Below are 19,952 nucleotides of genomic sequence, written 5' to 3'. Positions count from 1 at the left end.
TCCTCTAAAGGAGGATTCATGGCCCTTAAACTTGATATGAGTAAAACCTATGATCATGTGGAATGGGCTTTCCTTGAAAAAATAATGAGGAAATTAGGGTTCAATGAAAAATGGGTCACACTCATGATGCTTTGTGTATCTACAGTTTCCTATTCAATCTTGATAAATGGTGCACCAAATGGGTATATTCGCCCAACAAGGGGTATAAGACAAGGTGACCCTATTTCACCATTTATGTTCCTAATATGCTTAGAGGGGCTCCATGGTTTGCTCACCCAATCAGCTGTGAGGGGAGACATTCATGGCTTCTCGATCAGTAGGAGAAGTCCTACACTAACTCATCTCCTTTTTGTAGATGATAGCTTGTTGTTTTGTAGGTCCAATGTTGATGAATGTGAAAAAAGCTATTGGAAGTCTTACATGTTTATGAACAAAGTTTGGGGCAACAGTTTTTTTCAGTAAATCTACCAAGGAAGAGAAACAAAGGATCAAAAATATTTTGGGTGTTGAGGAAATTCGAAGTATGAGAAATATTTGGGCTTGCCTTTGTTGGTGGGGGAAAAAAAAGCTAGCTTCAATTACATTAAGGAGAGAGTATGGAGGAAACTACAAGGATGGGAAGAGCAACTATTATCACAAGCGGGTAGCGAAGTCCTTATCAAAGTGATGGTGCAAGCAATTCCTACCTACACCATGAATTGTTTCAAGTTGCCATTGGGTCTATGTGATGATATTAAGTGAGAGTTTGGATACGGATTATCTCACGTCCGCGTCTTGCGTTTACATTTTGATGCTTTTTTTTTTTAATCCTGCTACTGTTCATGCTTTTTGGGAGACAACGGCTACTGTTCATGAATAGTAGCCGTGGTTCATGAACAGTAGCCGTCGTTTATTGACTTTTCAACCCTCCTTTATCAGTTCTGTGGGTCCTGTGAACAGTGTTTGGGACCCACAAACTTCACTTTTCAGCAACTTTTTCATTAAAAATGGGTCCCACAACATTATTTACACATTTAAAAATTATTTTGCTACGGTTTTTTCAGTTTTCAATTTCAGCAAAATAAGTTCTATCCAAACAAATCCTCAGGGTCTAATTAGAAGATTTTGGTGGGGACAAAAAGGGGAGAGGAGGAAAATCCATTGGATAAGAAAGGGGGAGCTTTGCAAGCCCAAAAGTGAGGGAATTATGGGCTTTAAAGACCTAGTATTATACAACGATGCTCTTTTGGCAAAGCAGGCGTAGAGGCTACTACAAAATAAGAATTCTCTTTTCTATAGAGTTTTCAAGTCAAAGTTTTTTCCCCATTGCTCACTGATGGAGGCAGTTGACACTCAAGATGGTTCCTATGCATGGAGAAGTATCTTAATCGAAAGGGAAGTACTGAAGGAAGGGATGAGATGGAAGGTGGGGGATGGGACATCCATTCGGGTATGGTCAGACTCGTGGCTACCCTTACCCTTTCTCCCTTATATCTCAACACCAAGAGCACATGGTTTGGAAGACTTGTTAGTAGCCGCATTGATAGATTTGGACTTCAACAGATGGCACTCAAAAGCTTTGCAGAATTTGTTTATGCAAAGAGATGTGGAACTGATTGAATTAATCCCACTAAGCTCCATTCCAACTGAAGACACATTAATCTGGCCCTTCACTCCAACAGGTATCTATTCAGTTAAATCGGGGTACAACTTTCTTTACAAGAATAACAACTTCAACAACAATGAGTATCACCTCGAGAGCAACAAGCTATGGAAGAAAGTGTGGGGATTGGATGTGCAACCAAAGATCAGAAATTTCTTGTGGAGAGCTATTAGGAACTCTATCCCGTGTAAGGCTAATCTCAAGTAGAGGAAGATACTCACTCATGACACCTGTGAGCAATGCCAAGCCGAGACCGAGGATGTGGTGCACGCCTTGTGGTCTTGTCCAACACTAACACCGCTGTGGTAAAAAAACTTGGCATGGAGTTTTCGAACATCAATGCTTTTCATTAGCTTCAAGGAAATGGTGGAGCATGTTATTGAGGTTGAGGCAGATTTAGCTCTCTTCGCTACCATAGTCTGGACCGTGTGGTATTGTAGGAATATTATCCAGACCAACAACCGGTTATTCCCTATTTAGTGCATCACTGAGGAAGTCCGAAGCACAAGAACAACCTTTCTCAATTCAATTGCTTCCAGACCACCAGAAAGAGTCATAAACACTCGCCATAATCTCAAATGGACACTACCACCTTGGCCGAACCTCAAGGTGAACTTCGATAATTCAAGCCGATTCAGCTTCTATTTGAATAAAATTACAGTGTTGCTTCTCAAAAAATAAAAATTAAAAATAACAATCTCATCTATACATTGTTTAAATTTTAATTTTTTTGAACTTCAAAATTATATAATCACTACTTTGTAATCCGTGCATGCACGGTACATTTCAAAATAAATATAATTAGATTCATATTAAAATTCCTACATAAGCTAAATATTATTAGTGGTCATTCTTAAAAAAACATAGTAAGGCCAAAAGCTTTTGTAGCTAAACTGGCAACTCTTAGAATTCAATAGAGACATTTAGGGTTTAAATCCCTTGCCTTCATCTATTGAATTATCACAAAAAAGAAAAGGAAAAATAAGGCCTAGTAAAACTATTATTTGCTAGAACATACAAATTGTTCATGCCTATTTATTTTATTTTAGAAAAAATATGTATTTATTACTTCTTAAAATTTTGTTATTGTGATACAATAAAGTTATTTCACTTGCGCATTTTTCAAATAAGATATGAACAACCAATTGTTAGAACATGATATAGCTTAACTGGCATCTCCTGGTGTTTCAATTGAAACATTTAAGGTTTAAATCCCTTATCTCCAACTATCGAAGTATTAAAAAAAAAAAGGCCTAGTAAAACTATTATTTGGTAGAACATACAAATTGTTCGTGCTTGTTTATTTTATTTTAGAAAAAAAAAAAGTTTCTTACTTCTTAACTTAATTTTTGTTCTTGTGATACAATAAAATTATTTCGTGTGTTTTCGAATAAGATATGAACAACCAATTTTTAGAACATGATACAGTAATCTTTCATTGAAATTCATATTTGAACTATTAATTAAGTTTTGTAAGAAAATCTAGGTTTTAAACAGATTAGAAGTGGTTTCAAATTAGATCTAAATAGAATGGGTTAATGGTGGTTTTAAATGGACTTAAAAATAATTTAAAATTGGTTGGAAACTTGAAAATATGACACATTCAAAAATTTACATAGAAGTATAATGAATTTTTAACGAAGACTTTTTATATTTTTTAATTTTAGATTCATGAATCTACATATAAAGACATTTAATACAAAATGAGAGATGTAATGACACCTGACACATATTGAAACATATTTAAAATATAGAGATTCTTAGCATCAAATAAGTAGACAATTAAAAGTATACCTTGCACAAAAAAATAGGGTTCAATTAGAATCTACTTTGGATTCTTGACTGAACTTTCTCTTAGCTTCTACTTTATTAATATAATAATATATACAATAAGGTTAGAGCATTCTCATCAAGTGTGTCAAATGCCAAATATTTGGTATTTGACACACCAAACTCTAAAAAACCACCTCCATCAAGTGTTTTAAATGCCATAATATTTGGCATTGATGAACAATGCAATCTCATATTTGAGACCACACTGTTCACCAATTGTAAAACATATTTATTTTTTATTCAGGTGGGGCCCACTTTCTTTTCTTCTTATTATTTCTTTCTCATTTCTGTTTCTTCCGTCTCTCATTCTTACTCTGAGCCAACCATTTCTCTACTCTCTATCTCTCCCTCTGCTTGACATCTTTACCTCCGTCTCTGACAAAACCCAAGTCGAAGCATCAAGCCAGGCCAATCTCTATCGCAGTGGTTTCTTCTTCTTCTTCTTCTTCTTTTTTTTTAATTTTTTTTTAAATTTTTTAAGATTGTGATTTGATGGTAGATTCGGTAGTGGTTGTGTGGGTTATGGATTTGGCATTTTGGGTCGTGGTCTGATGTGCTCCGGAAATTTTATGGGTCTGGGTTTGTGGGTCTAAGTTCATGGGTCTGGGTTCGTGGATCATCGACGTGACCAGCTACGTCAAGTTGACCGGCGTGGATCATCAACTTGATCGGTCTCATTGGCGTGGGTCATCAACTTGATTGGCGTGGGTCTCATCGGTTTGGGTCTCTAATCATTGTGGTGGTTGTTGGAATTGTGGTGGCTAGTGGCCGGCAGTGGGTATGATTGCTAGGTTGAGAGAGAGAGAGAGGATGAAAAAAAAAACAAAAAATGAATAAAAAGTTTACAAAGAAATAATTTTTAAATGAAGTTGTAAAAAAAGAAAAGAAAATTGATGTTTGGTATATTGTAAAATGAGGTGTTAAAATTGAAAAAGTAGTGTTTTGAGATTGTAAATGCTAAAATTTTTGCAATTGTTGATGAGAATGCTCTTATGGATCAAATAATAAATAACATTTTATTGACACGAAATTTGATGTGTGTATTAAGAGCATATAAAATATATATAATCAAATGATGAAATTTTCAATATACTAATGTAAGCAAACATTAGTGTAACATTAAGAGAGTTATATGTGCACCAAATTTTGTTTTAATTATTTTTATTATTCGGTACATAAATTCATTTTTATACCAACCATTAAATTGGTATTGGTACTCTTCTGGAATGTATCAAGTACAATATTGGGATGTACCAGGCTGTACTGGCTATACCAAAGAGTTTTTGGGTGTTTCGTCTGTTACAATAAACATAATTAAAAAATGTTAAAAATTAAAAAAAAAAAAAAAACATTAGCTTCTACTTTATTAATATAATAATATATACAATAAAGTTATTAATCGAATAGTAAATAACATTCTATTGACACAAAATTTGACGAGTATATTAAGGGCATATAAAATATATATAATCAAATGATGAAATTTTCAATATACTAATGCAATCAAACATTTGTGTAACATTAAGAAAGAGTTATATGTGCACCAAATTTTGTTTCAATTGTTTTTATTATTCGGTACATAAATTCATTTTTATACCAGCCATTAAATTGGTATTGGTACTCTTCTGGAATGTATCAAGTACAATATTGGGATGTACTAGCCTGTACTGGCTATAACAAAGAGTTTTTGGGTGTTTCGTCTGTTACAATAAACATAATTAAAAAATGTTTTAAAAAAAATCTGTAAAATGTGTTTTTTAATGTAATACGTTACATTAGGTTAATGTACTTAGACAAATTTGAACTTATAAAATATGTTAATTTTATTTATATATTTATAAACATATTGTTAGAAATATTTATGCCTTTTGTGTGTGAATTTATTTTCTGTGTGTTAGATCTCATTATATCCTAGGTATTTTTGTAATTGGAAAACACAGTAACCCCGAATTATGATAAATAGAAAGTATTAGCCCTTAAAAAAAAAAAGCCTAAGATGCGTGATCAGAAGCTAGAATCATCTTAATGTTACTCACAATTTTTTTACCAACATATTTTTAAGTTTATGATTATCTTGCATAGAATGATTTGACCTTAATCATGGGTTTATATCCATCTAATTATCACAGTAATATTATATAAAGTAAATAAGCATGACCTATTGTAGGAGAATAATTCTATTTGATTGAGAGGTGATATTTTAAATTTTTTTGCGCAATTTTTTTCGAATAAAAAAAGTCAAAAGTTGGACATAACGTCTACCTATTGTATACTTGTATTCCTTCTGTCTTTCACACATCTGCCACTTTTTTTTGTTGTTGATTAATATATTTAAAAGTTGGCAAAAATGTAAAATTTACCTTCTAAATTTCACAAAAATTCATTTTATATCTCCAATTTTAAGGCCTCCTGTTAGCCCTTCATTAAACTTAGTCGTCAAAGGTGTTGTTTTGGTGCTTTCCAAATATTTAATAAATAAAATTATTATTTATTTCAAAATAAAAAAAAAATAGCTTAAATTAAAAAAAAAAAAAAAAAAAAAAAAAAAAAAAAAACTAGAAATGGGAAAATGACATTGTATATGCCTCAATTAGAAATAGAAAAATAAAAATAAAAATCACTCTCCCCTAATTGAGAGACGGAGAGAAAGTGCAACAGACTTCGACCAGATATAATTGAACCTAAAGACAAGTACAGGGGAATAGTAGTTCTCGCAAACTTGGTTACAGTTCGTTTTCTGAGAAAGAGGTACAATTAATTGATTTGTTAACGCAAGCTAATAGTGTCACTCAAAACAATACACACAAACTATAATAAGTAAGTGAATTTCCGTTTGTTGTAAGATTTTATTTCCTAAATCTATTAATGTACAAAGAATAAATTTTTATGTTTGGAACAATTACCACAATTTTTTCATCCATTAGGAAATTCATCATAGTTGATATCACACTGTATGCCATGAATATTGCTAAGTAATGATTTAGTTTATGAAGAAAATAAATGCTCTTGTACGGTTGTACCATTTTTTTTTTCCGCATGATACATAACGATTTTCTGAGATTGTCAGTTTGTTGTAGACTGGTTGCATAGATAAGGCATGAGTGCAGAAGGTTGGAAGGAACACAAATTCAGATTTCAGAGACATTATCTTTTTTTATTTAGTTTTTTTGAGCTGCAAATAGTTACTAAACTCAGATCAAAAGTTAACCCGATCTAAGATTTGGGTTATCAGTCACTAGATCAACAATTGGACAATAGCCAAGTTACATAGTTATGTAAATTAAAAATTAAAAAAATATAAAAATACGTTAAAAATTCATAAAATAAATATGAAAATTGATAAAATAGGCAAGCCTAAATTATTAATTAAAATTATGTATAAAACAAGCCATCTAATATAATTCAAATTCAAGGTTTCACAAGTAATAACACTAGAAAAATATAAAATTAAAAGGATATCATAAAATTTTAGCCAAGTCTAATTGTTAAATGATATATTATTGCATTATATTTTTCAAAATTGTAGGAATAAAAGCATATCTTAAATGTCAAAGTCATATTTTATGAATATTGCATATCTCACTAGTTGCTATATTCCTATGAATTACAATCTAAGTTAAAAATTTCTTCTAAAAAAAAAAAAAATCTCAGTTAAAATTAAGCTTTATCTTTATTGAAATGTCAACCATTAACCTCATTATAGAATATATTGTTTTCATTAAGCTCCAATTTTTTTTTAAAAAAAAAATGTACTACAATGAACCCATGGATGTAATTTTATTCAAAATTACAAAACCAGATGGGTCACAACAACCCATATAGATTGCATGAGTTGGAAGAAAATTGTTGGATTTTATTAGGTTTTATTGGTTCAATTGTATAAGTGGTCCAATTAAACAACCATACCGATTTAGGTAGCAGCTTACTAGGTTACTAGTCTAACTGGATGGATCGGGTATGATAACTACTTAGAAGGCTCTTATAGTAAAATAAACTAGTGTATAAATCGTGCATATATATGATACAATTTAAAACAATTACAATTACACATATATATGAGTTCAAATTATGATTTGTGTAAAAGTTACATATTTTTTAAGTGACAGATGAGTTTTACTCTCTCTTTCTTTATTTTGGTTTTTTTTTTTTTAATATATACACATGAGTTTACTTTCTCTTTTTTTTTTCTATTTTTTGTTTATTGGGTTTTTATATGATTTATTTATACTAGACTCTTCATTTTTTGCTTAACATTAACTCAATTAGAAAAAAAAATTAAATAAAACACAAAATTTGACAACAATTAAAATCAAATTTAGAATTTAATTGAATTTTTTTTAAGGATAAAATTGTGGGTCTAAAGTTTGGGAGATGTGGTGCTAATTATGCAAGTGGCAAGATTTGATAGGTCAATCGTTACCTGCAAATTACAATATAGGGGGCCGCAAGTGGCCCACAAGGCCACAACAAAAGGAGACAAAAACAATCAAACAAACAATGGTCATCAAGATCAAGAGGCACACTTCATCCAAATTTGGAAAAAGATCAAACCAGTAAAAGCAAGCATTCGTGCAGAAAACCAGTGTACAAAACTCTCACACCAGACTCAACAACTCAAATATTATTATTAATATAAAATATAAATCCAATTCCATTTCCAAACCCATAATCATTTTCCCTTTTGTTACAAGTTTTAGTTTTTATTTCTATTTTTTTTTTCTGGAATAATATGCTGAGAGCAATACAGAATTTGGGTTGTAGTTCATCTGGGTGGTTACTTTGGAAACCTCGTACCAGTACCAGTGGTGGGTTCTCCTTCATTTCTGTCTCTACTAGACCATTTTCATATTCTTCATTTTCATCTTCATCTTCTACAAGAGCAGCAAGAACAAACAACTGTTCGTTTTTGCATGAGTTTTCAGCTTGCAAGACTCCTTCTTTCAGAAGATTTCGTGCTTGTTCCGAGTCAAACCCAGATGCAGCTTCCGCTTCTTCATCAGCATCGGTTGCTTCTCAGTCTTCTTCATTTGTGAGTTTTATTTTCTGTTAGCTACTTTCTTTATATTTGATGGGTTCAATTGGGTTTTCTGAATTGAATTGAATTGGTGGGTTATAACATAGTGACTTTGAGGTATGTTGGTAATGCCGAGGTTGCATAATTAGGTTCAATTTAATTTAAGAAACATTCTGGTTATTGAGTTTTCTTAATGATTGGTTGGTGAAGGAAGCTACTCTTGTAATTTGCTAGGTGGTTTTATTGTTTTATGTCATTTTTTAAACTCTTTCATGTTTATTGGATTTGGTTGGATACTGGCTAGGGATTTGAGTTTTTGCCATTTTTTTTTTAAATAACGAATGTGTTGAAAGAATTTTGACTCAAATGGGTTTAAGAAAAGATGCCAACTTCAGCTTAGGTACCTTTTATAACTATTTATTTTTTGTAGAGCCTCAATAGATGTTAGTATATGCTTTCAGCTTGGCAATTTTGTATGGATTATCTTGTGTGGGAGTACTATTCGGATGCCTGTTCATGCAACAAATTGGTATCGGAGCTTCTGCTATTATAACATTACATCAGTACATGATCAATAGCTTTTTCTGCTTTTTGCCAAAACTTCTTTGCTCTCGATTTTTTATGCAATCTCTTTTGGTTCTTTTATAAGTGAAAGAAGAATTGATGATTAAGTTGTCTGATTGTGGGTGTGTTTCTAGGTGTGAGGTTTACCTTACTTTTGAATGTTGGGACACATGATTGTGGTCAAATTATCTACAAATCCAATTTTTCTTGTTGCCAAAGATCATTGTTTACTGGTTTATTTAAACTCTAATCTGTCATGTGTCCTGTAAAAGTTTTCAAAATGTAAACCATAAATCCTATACTGTTGATTAACTGTCTCTTTAATTTTCTTCAGTTGTTTATTCTCTACTCTTTCTCATTCTTCTAGTTTCCGTAATGCAGGGAAATGTTCGTAAGATCAGTTTCTGTCAGTGGTGTGGTGGCACAACAAAGCACGAGATACCTTCTGGAGAGGAGAAGATGAGAGCTATTTGCACAGTTTGTGGGAAGATTGCCTATCAGAACCCAAAAATGGTAATACTATTCAATTACAATTACTATAGGATGAAACTCTCTTTTGATTTGTGAAATTGCTAATCCAGAAATAAATGGACTTTTTTTTGGTGTGTGGATAATTTGATGGTTACAATGGAGGAGGGGGGATTTGAATCCTGGATGTCTTGGAAACAACAAGATGTGCCAACCAGTTGAGCCATGAGGCTCTTGGTATAAATGGACTTTTATTTGCTTATAACTTATAATTTTTCCTTTCAAGGTGTATGGGATCCCTACTGAAATAAAATCAATTAATTTTTTTTAAGCATCAAAATAAGTCTATTTTTATTGCTTTACAAAACAGCATATTAGGATCTCTGTAAATGTTGTCATAGATACATTAATTGTTGTTTTCTTTACGAAACTACTAATGTTTTCATATGCAAAGTAAAATACAGTGGATTAGTGAATTCTATGCTAGATGTCCAGATACCTAGCAATTTTCCAGCAACTTTGATAACTGTTGTGAGTCCTATAATGTTTTACCCTCCCTTTAAGCTTAAACCAGATACCACAGTATACTTTTTGCATGAGTAATTACATTAATTTATGCTTATCAAAGAAAAAGAAATATAAAATTGTGATTGCTTAGCTAGATTTTAGAAAGCAACTTTATGCTGTTTGCTAACACAGGGGTTGATGGACAAGAATTTCTTTCATTTGTTGCTTGTAGGCACTTATTCCACAACCTAGGCCACACTGGTTGAATTTTCAAGGATTCAATCTATAGAGCAGTGAATCAGTATCAAGAAATTGTACAATGATGATGAGAGTGTCCACATTGTAAATTTAGATTTTGAGCCTCTTCATCTCTCTTTCTTTTTTCGATAGAAATTGGTTTGTCCTATGGATTACTCAGCCAATTTTGTATGACATGCTCACCTATTCTTGTTGTATATCTATCCTTTATAATTTTAGTTCTTAATAAAGTCAGTTACTGATGTAAAAAATGAATATGGTTGATAGTTTAGTTGGGTTATTTATTTATAGCTATAAGTATGAATGGATTGGTAAAGTTTTGCTGCTAATGCGTTTGTTATTTATGTTCGGTCCTCATTCTTATTTGTGCTCTAATGCAAAGTCTAATTACCTTCTTCTTAATGTGGTTTCCTTTTGCTTTATAATTGTTCAATTGATACTTATAGGTTGTGGGTTGCCTCATTGAGCATGATAACAAGGTCCTACTTTGCAAGCGGAAGATTCAACCATCTTATGGTCTTTGGTATGTATGTACATGTTTGTAGTTTTAGTTGGGGAAGGACTAACCTATTTGTTCATCTTGGTTCTTCTTCACAATCATTTCCTAAAACAAATAAAAAAATTATTTAAAAAAACTTCCAAAACACAAACTGGGGTACTTACGCATTTTCTGTTATGATGAAGGTTGCCTCTAGTATTATTGTTTTCAACCATAATCTTAATTTGATGATTGGGTGTTATTGAATAGGACTCTTCCTGCTGGTTACATGGAAATAGGGGAATCTGCTGCAGAAGGGGCAATCAGGGAAACCTGGGAAGAAGCAAATGCAGAAGTGGAAGGGCTGTCTCCTTTTGCTCAGTTGGATATTCCTCTTATTGGCCAAGTAAGGGACAACATCTTTTTACTTAGCTCATATGGATTTTGTGTACTTGCTAAAGATGTCTGCGTAATTCATTATACCTTATTTGGAACAGACTTACATAATATTCTTGGCAAAGCTCAAGAAGCCCCAGTTCTCACCAGGTCCAGAATCGTCAGAATGCCAGCTTTTTGCCCTCAATGATATACCTTTTAATTCCCTGGCATTCTCATCAATGTTTGTTACCTTGAATTTGGTATGGACCAGTTTTGAACAATGGAACTTTATCGTTATTATTAAACTCTTCGTCAGACATAAATCTTATATCCTGTTGTCATATCTTTTGTGGCTGCAGTATATTGAAGATGTTAAAGCTGGAAGACCAAAATTCCACTATGGTACAATCAAAAAGAGGTAGAGATTTATTCAAATTTTTTGGGAGGAAACTTTTAACTCTGGTACCTTAATGCATAAGTTGGTTCCCTAAACTAATGAACAAGGAAAAAGTAATGTTACAGTCTTTTTTTTTTTTTTTTGGTGAAGGATAAAATACAAATGCATGTCAATTATGTGCTATTTGATCAATGCTATACGTTTATGGTCATGCTGTTTGTTTATGTGCCAAATCAAGTTTAAGTTTCCATACATTCAGTTTTAGTTACAATTCTCATTCTTATTTTGGAGATGAATGATGGGGAAAGAATATTTATAAACTTGCTAAGACAAGGGATAAAGGGAAATGAAACCAAGAGACTTGAATGATTTCAAGTGCATTAAAGATGACGATCAAAATGTGTTAGTATAAGAACAGATTAAAGAGATGGAAAAATTATTTTAATAAACTTCTTAATGCAAGTAATACAAAAGATTGGAGTGTATTGAGTAAACCAATTGGTGGTAGAAACTTTAGGGTTCTTTGAAAAATTAGGATAGCCAAGGTAAATGACGAATTGAATTGGATGAAAAGAAGCTTAAAGAAAAAGGGGGAGTTTCAGTTCTTTGAAATTTTGATGTATGAGGGAGTGAATGAGATCAATTTGGAAATTTCATTGGAAGGTCCAATGCTTCTAATTAGAGTCCATCCCCAAGATGCTTCTTAAAATTGTTATTGAAATCCTTTTGCACGATATAAATAGTTGATGCAAGGCTTTGTTGAGTTTGATGGAATTCGACTCTTATGAATGTTTTGAACCTGGAATATCTTGAATTTTTGAATGACGTTCATGTTTCTCATATATGATTCTTTGCTAATGGTTATTGTCAGGCCTGGCACAAGTCCTTCTGATATTCGTGCTTTTACTCTTGATTATCATCTACAATCCTGACAAGATGGTGAGTCCTCTAGGAACAGGGATATATTCAATAGTTTGGTTTGAAATAGTTTTATTTTCTTGATGTTTCTGCATGTGTGACATAATTGATGTCTTGAGGCTATCTAGTGATGGGTCAATGTGTTTTTTATAATGAAATTGCAGGTGTGACCTTGTATTGGTCTTTTGTATGTGCTCTGTCTTCCATTAATAAATTAGTAAAATTTGAAATATCTAATAAAAACTGCTCTCTCCAATTCATTATTTTAACAATGTCGCATAAGGTCATTATAGAAAAATACCCTTAATATGTTTGGGTTGTATGATTTTATGTTTTGCTGGTTGCAGGGCCTGGTTCACATTTGAAACTAGGAACTAAAAGAAACTTACTAGTCTAGTTGGATAATGGTCCTGGAATCTGGTATAGTCACTGTATATCTTTGGACTCTCAAAATCCATTCATCTCATGTGAATTCAACATCAAACCTTGATATCAATCCATGATGTTGGATGATCTGACACACAATTGTGGAGGTGAAAATTCAGCATGTTGTGGAAGAGAATGTAAATCGATCAGGTTGAACTGCATGATTGGATTTGTCTTTACAAGGAAGATCCAAATTTTCTTAGATAATTGGAATTCAAAAAGATAATTGGAATATTTTACAGCAACTTCATGAGCACTTGCCTAGTGTTTTCGAACTACTCTGATTGTTGCTGAGCAGTTTTGAGATATCAAAATATAAATTTCCCAACACAATTGCATATGTATTATATGTATATTAATAGTTTTATGAATGGGGCGCTTGAATCTCTAACCAACCACTCAACTTAAGTGAAGAAGACAAGAAAACCTATTTAGAAAGCAATTTATTTCATAATTCTTCAGGTGCCAGTTTTACAATCAGCTGCAGTACTAAGATGTAAAGAAATCAAAGGGAAAATATACTACCTACTGTTACTGACATAATTTGCATAGAAAATCAACTAAAACATACCAACTAATTAGAATGGAGTAAAAAAAGAAAAACCACATATTTCTCTTCAAGGCAGAATGGTAAAATTAAATATAAAAGACTCGCAAACAACCCCATGAATATAAAATCACATATAAGAATGAAAGGTTTCTAATAACACATGCAAGTTTCTAAAAACAATAGACATATCCCTACACAGTTCATAGTTGTCTACAAGTACAAAAAGGCAGTAACCTGGAACAGCCCAGATACAGAAATTAAAGATGCATCGATAGAAGTCATATCATATGGGGTGAGAAATCATTAGCTACTTGCCCAGAAACAGAGGACTTGTTGTCTGATAAGTTTGGGTTAATAACACTACCAGTTTATTTCAAAGTATATAAAGAAGAAATCATTAGCTACTTGCCCAGGGAAAAAAGGTTCAACATAAAAAATGAATATCTCACTATGAACTATTGCACAACTTTCCATTCTACTCTATAATTTCATAATTCTTACAAGGTGAATTTCTCACTAAAGGTTTGACAGATTATCAATAGAGAGATAATTATGCATTATATATTTAAGACATAATAGAGTATCCATAATGAGACAGGTGTGCATTATAACATGCTATATGGAAGAAAATGTCAAGCAATAAAGAAACAGATCAATCCTACTTTAATTAATAGTCATTCAAGTGATTAACATAGAACTCATCTGCCATAAAATTATACCTTATTAGCAGTTGAAAATGAAATAGTAATACTGTTCTTTGTCATCCTATGGCAATTGTGATAGCCCTGTTTTGAGATGTTTTGTTATAGGGTATGTTGTTTTGGCTATGGCTTTTTTTTCCAATGATTTCTCGTTTCTGAATTGGTTATCTAGGTTCTTTACATTTGAAGCATAGGACTCATATGGGAATTTGTCACATTCCCTATGTTGAATACTACCAAGTATATCATATTAGTGAACATATCACCTAGCATATTTTGGTAAAGCCACATTGTAGTGGTACCAGCAACAATGGTTATTCCATGTATATGTGAGAGACTGTGACTCATGCACCCATTAGTATTTGGCAAGATATCACATCACTTTTTGGGTCACTAAAATCTAACTATTACGCTTGAAAGGGGAAAAAAATATTGTAGTACTGCGGGTTCATAGATTGGACTATAGTTATTATTGGACACAAATTGAAGCAACAATATGATATTGTTCCATCTTAATTCTAACACAATGTTCTTCATCTTTTTTTTTTTCTTTTTTTTTTTTTGATAGACACAGGTTCCAAAATTTTTTCCAACTATATCAAGAAGCCTTCTTTTGCATTACATCTCTCATTAACAAAGCGATTTGGCCAAAGATGTTAAATTTTGAGAAATTCGGGACATTATCAAGAAGGTTATTGGCATGCCCTCTCACAACAAGGTTAATAAATAACCAGTAGGATATTTCAACCACAAATCCACGAACATCAAAATCTGATAAAGCTCAAGTGTTCAACTAACCTAGTAAAAAAAATGTGCATTTATTCATAATGGCATGACCTCCATGTGAGGAGAAGAATAATTACCAATAGGACATGCCACCACATGACCAAAGTGCAAGGAAACAATTTACATGTGACTTGGCTCATCAAACTTGGTGCTTAAGCAAGATATCTCAATAAACCAGGAGTCAAAGCTACAACCAATTTGAATTAAAACCATAAACAAATGCCAAAGTTAAACATAGGATTTCTAGATTATCAAGCCAATCAATTTATGTAGTAATCTATTAATGCATCTAATAGTCCAATACTATAAAATGTTTCACAGTGCCAAAGGATTTAACACTTCGGGATCAAAACGAAGGTAGGACTTAAGAAATTCATAATATTTCAAAAGATTAAGAGGAATGCTGTCTCACAAGCCACAAACCAACATCAGTACTTTAAATCAAAAACCCCCTTTCACATCCAACAAAAAATCCAAATCAAACCATGGATATGGAAAATGGAGAGGGAAAGAGAGATATATATTGCACCTGGAAGAGGGAGAGAGAGGTATGAACACGGTGATAGAGCTTGGTAGACTCGCTGGTGAAGATTTAGGCCTGGTTTAGTGCTTCGATCATGGAGTGTTCGTCATGGAGCTAGCTCGCTGGGGATGAAGAGGGAAGTGAAAATGAGAAGAGGTTGAGAAAGGGAAGTGAGAAGAGGGAAAAATTTTGCTGAAAATTTGGGGGAGAAATGAAATCAAATAGGGGAGTTCCAACGGTAATAACCCAAAGCTTGACTTTGATATGACAATGCACTGGCTTCAAGGCCCACAATCTCATCTTATTTACGCTACTTGCCACTAAGTTTCAGTTTTCAAGTTTTGAAAACACCAAAATCCTGTTTTCATTTTCCATCATCCACATCCATTTTTTTTGAGTCTTTTAGTCATGAAAACAGTGATGTAAAACTAAGCCAAACATATGCTCACCCGTGGGACCCACTCGATTTGGATGATGGATTATGAAAACTGAGTAATGTCACTTAGGCCTTGTTTGGTTTAAAAAAATGGTCACTTATAACTCAGTTTTTATCACCCATTACTCAGTTTTCATCACTTATCACTCATCACTTAAAACACCCCATCCCGTTTGGCACCATCACTTACTTGTCATCACTCAATATTTTTCAACTATTTGTGGGCCCCATACATGTATCTTGTGTAGCTTTTACTTCTTTTTTTAAGAAGAAGAAGAATGAACATAGGAGAAGAAAGGAATAAAAAAAAGAGTCAAAGGTCAAAAGTTGCGGCTGTGGGTCTCTCCATGTATGTTTAATTACAAAAATGCCATTGAGTTATGAGTTATGGAAACTGAAAACAGCTAAAATGTGTTTTTAGTTTCCATAACTCATAACTCAAAAATCAGAGAATTGAGTGATGAAAACTGAATCACGGATCATGAGTCATGGAGTCCAAACAAGTGCTCTTCCGTGGGCCCCGCCAGTTTTGGATCGTGAGTTATGAAAACAGGACGATATTACTCAAAACTCTCCTAATCCAAACATCACCTTAGTTTTCATCCCATCCAAACAAGCTCTAAATCTCCTTGGAAGATAATTTTCTTTGAAGGGGTAAAGATGAACCTCCCAATTGTTGATTTAATAGGGTGGTTACCTTCTTCCTTTGAAGGGGTAGAGATAAACCTCTCAATTGAAGTTTGATTTAATGGGGGTGGTTACCTTCTTATGAAAGATGAATCAAATTTACAAGTCCATTGTCAAAAGTGTTGTCTTGTATCTATGTGTTAGAAATAGGTTTTTGTTTGTTTGTTTGTTTTTTTTTTTTTTTTTAAGAGAAATTATCTAACTTATTTATTTATATAAAACTTTTTAAAATCTCACTTTTTCTATGTAAAATTATTCGTTTACTAATTAAGAAAATAATAATCCAAAGAGATACTAAAAACCATTTCCATTTTGTACAAGGTCTAAAACTTTTTAATTTTTTTTAATGTTTATTTAAATAAGTTGGTTTCATTGAGGAGAAATTCTATAGACAAAAAAAAAAAAGGTTTACATCTGATTGTAATGTAATATCTTGTTAACGGTAGGTAAAAAAGTGATATTAGTAGTGGATCAAGATAAGAACTAATAAAAGCTTGTTAACATAATTATTGTAAAAAAAAATTATGAAATTTGTTGTCACGGTAGCATTGCTCATCACCAAAATTAATTGCAAAATATGGGAACATTTTGTTACTTTTATTTAATTAGTATTCCTTCTAATTTGAAGCAGGCAAAAAGGGCACGTGTCCTTATCTTGGGATCTGATAATGCACGTAAATGTATCATTGTACATTGTCATTTTCTGACTCTACATAGAAATAGATGTGATGACCTTAAAAAAAAAAAAAAAAAAAAAAAAGAATGTTAGCCCAAACAAAGAAAAAAAAACTATATTTTTTATATTAAATGGGTCAAAATGTGTTAAGTTGAGCTGATGTGCTTCTTAAAAAGAAGCATATTGTGTTAGGATTGAGACAGTTTGACACAATTATTAAATGAATCGGATTAGGATTGAACTATGTATTTGAATACCATTATCTTGATATTACCCTGAACATGACTCATTAACAAGAATTGCCACCTGTATAGCCCTACCCTGAACTTAATGTTGTTCATCTCATTTGGCTTCAAGGTTCAATTTGTTACCTTTTCAACTCTCCAAAGTCCAAAACTATTAGATTTAAAATGTAATTTTTTTTTCCAAAATTTTGAAAAGGATTTCATGTCAATTAGTAAAAGAAAAGAAAAAAACCTTTCGGCAGTGAAAATTATCTTATTTGCCGATCTCTCACGTAAGGTTGTAAATGAAAGAAGCTGTTTATGAAGTATGAACAGCTCAAGTTCAACTTGGGAAAAAAGCTTGTTTATATTCGTTTGTTTAGAAAATAAGTTAAGTTTAAGCCATAAGTTTAGCCTCGATTATTAAATGAGCGAAACTTAATCATAATAATGTGTTCCTGAATAAGCTCATGAACACAAAGACCCCATTTAACTATATATAATACTAGTCTCTAAGCATGCACATGTTCATGCGCGTGCTCAAAGACTCTTCTATTTTTTAGGATAAAGGTTAATAATTTACATCTATTATAATTTTTATATATATATATATATATATATATTATTTTTCATCAAATAAAAAAGGATAAACTTTAGAGATAAGTAGTAATTGTAATTTCTTTTTTAAACGTGATGGGAAAAAAACTTTTAAATTTTAGGAATTCTCTTTTTAAATTCAAAATGAAATTTGTTATTTGATATTTATGACTCTATTTTTAAATGAAGTTACCCTATATTATTGAGGGTATTTTTGAATCACATAAAAGTTTAGTTGAAAGAGGAGAATCATAATATATTTATACTAGCCTCTGAGCACGCGCATGAGCGCGTGCTCAGAGGCTCTATTTTTTTGGGTAAATGTTAATAATTTATATCTATTATAATTTAGAAATATATATTTTTTATTTTTCAACAAATCAAAAGGATAAATTTTGGAGATAAGTAGTTACAGAAAAAAAAAATCCTAAATTTTAGGAATTTGAATTTTAAATTCAAAATGAAATTTGTTATTTGACATTTATGACCTTATTTCTAAATGAAGTTACCCTTCATTAATTAGGGTATTTTTGAACCACATAATAGTCCAGTTGAAAAAATGGGATCCTCTTATATATAGTATAGAGTAGCACTAGCGGCTCCGCGTTAGAGTCAGGGTGGTCACAGGACCACCCTAGCCTGAAAAAAAAAAATCATTATTATATATAAAATTTAAAAATTTTATGATTTTTTTTACCTTAAAAAAATGTGTGACCACCCTAAATTTTTTTTTAGGTCCAATATAAGTAAATTTTGGACAAAGTTTAGTAACAAACTTGATTGTAGATTAAGGCTACAACTTCATTCAATATTTTTTTATTGGATATGAATTTTAACAATTCTACAATTAGATTACATTTTTTTTCTTATATGCTTCATACTTGCAAAACTTCAAGAAGATTAAAGATAAATAGCTTATGTCATCAATCAAATATTTAATTTTTGAGTTTTTGTAGTCTAAAATTATACGCAAAAAATAAGTTTATAGATCAAATAGCAAATAACATCCGATTAACATGAAACTTGACATGCATTTTTAGAATATAAAAAAACATACAATTCAACGGTTAGATTTTCAAAATATGTAGTCATGTTAATTTGTTTAGTAAAAGTTGTAGTTTTAGGCTATAATAAGTTTGTAGTCAAATGATCATTTTAACAATATATTGGGCATTTACAAACAAAATGAAAAATCCAATTTTTTTTTTTATTTAGATAAAATTTTGAAAGAGATATAGCTTGCAACATTGATAATGAGATATAGCTATCTTTTTTATTAAATATGGTATAATTTAAGTTTTTTAATGTCCATTGTGGAAAAAATTTCTAGAGCCACCACTGTAGACTAGCCTTTGAGCATATGCGTACTAAGAGGCTCTTATATATTTTTTTTGGGTAAAGGTTAATAATTTGTGTAAGGGCACAAAATCTTTAACGGCCCAACAACGATGTTGGGCTCGCACACGGAAAGTCCCTCACAATAATATTTGTAGAGAGTGGGCTTGAAAGGCCAGCGTTGGATCACAGGGCGACACTTCGGGCCGGACTATAGGTGAACCAATATGAGAAAGAGCTTTGGGCTGGATATTCAGGCCCTTCAATCTTGTATCTAGGAGGATTTGGCTCCTCGGATCATGTCCGAGGGGCGATGGTGCTGTCCTCGGTTACCCGTCGGTGGGTTTTTATGTGGTGTCCGGCGTATATTATCCAGGCATTCTCTTTCATCAAGTCTTTCTCCAGAAGCTAGATGGGAGAGAGATCCCTCTTTTGGTCACATAACATTCTCTTTTATACTAGCCTACGTTCGTTGTCCTTCGTCCACGTGTAGGGTCGATCTTTCCAGGACAGATATCTGTCCCATCAGTCTAATCCCAAAATTGCTGGAGATG

General features: G+C 32.2%; 1 protein-coding gene across 2 annotated transcripts; it reads left to right on the top strand.

Moving 5' to 3' along the window:
• Nucleotides 1–7,979: 7,979 nt before the first annotated feature.
• Nucleotides 7,980–13,216, top strand: LOC126692895 (nudix hydrolase 23, chloroplastic). 2 transcript variants are annotated; one of them, XM_050388698.1, is made up of 9 exons: nt 7,980–8,280; nt 8,398–8,504; nt 9,435–9,566; nt 10,733–10,809; nt 11,035–11,170; nt 11,262–11,402; nt 11,502–11,560; nt 12,411–12,478; nt 12,805–13,216. In XM_050388698.1, exons 1-8 carry the CDS (start codon nt 8,205–8,207, stop codon nt 12,469–12,471), a joined length of 789 nt encoding a protein of 262 aa, XP_050244655.1. In that variant the 5' UTR covers nt 7,980–8,204; the 3' UTR covers nt 12,472–12,478; nt 12,805–13,216. The 2 variants fall into 2 exon arrangements, with proteins under 2 accessions (XP_050244655.1, XP_050244654.1); XM_050388697.1 differs by having other exon boundaries at nt 7,980–8,504.
• Nucleotides 13,217–19,952: the final 6,736 nt, after the last annotated feature.

This window comes from Quercus robur, chromosome 7 (genome assembly GCF_932294415.1).
Source record: "Quercus robur chromosome 7, dhQueRobu3.1, whole genome shotgun sequence".
NCBI lineage: Eukaryota > Viridiplantae > Streptophyta > Magnoliopsida > Fagales > Fagaceae > Quercus > Quercus robur.
This window is presented reverse-complemented; position numbering and strand designations above follow the sequence as displayed.

Coding starts and splice junctions, on each gene's coding strand:
- LOC126692895 (XM_050388697.1), top strand. CDS start 8,205: ATGCTGAGAGCAATACAGAATTTGGGTTGTAGTTCATCTGGGTGGTTA. Junction 8,505..9,434: donor CTTCTCAGTCTTCTTCATTT/GTGAGTTTTATT, acceptor TCCGTAATGCAG/GGAAATGTTCGTAAGATCAG. Junction 11,171..11,261: donor ATATTCCTCTTATTGGCCAA/GTAAGGGACAAC, acceptor TATTTGGAACAG/ACTTACATAATATTCTTGGC.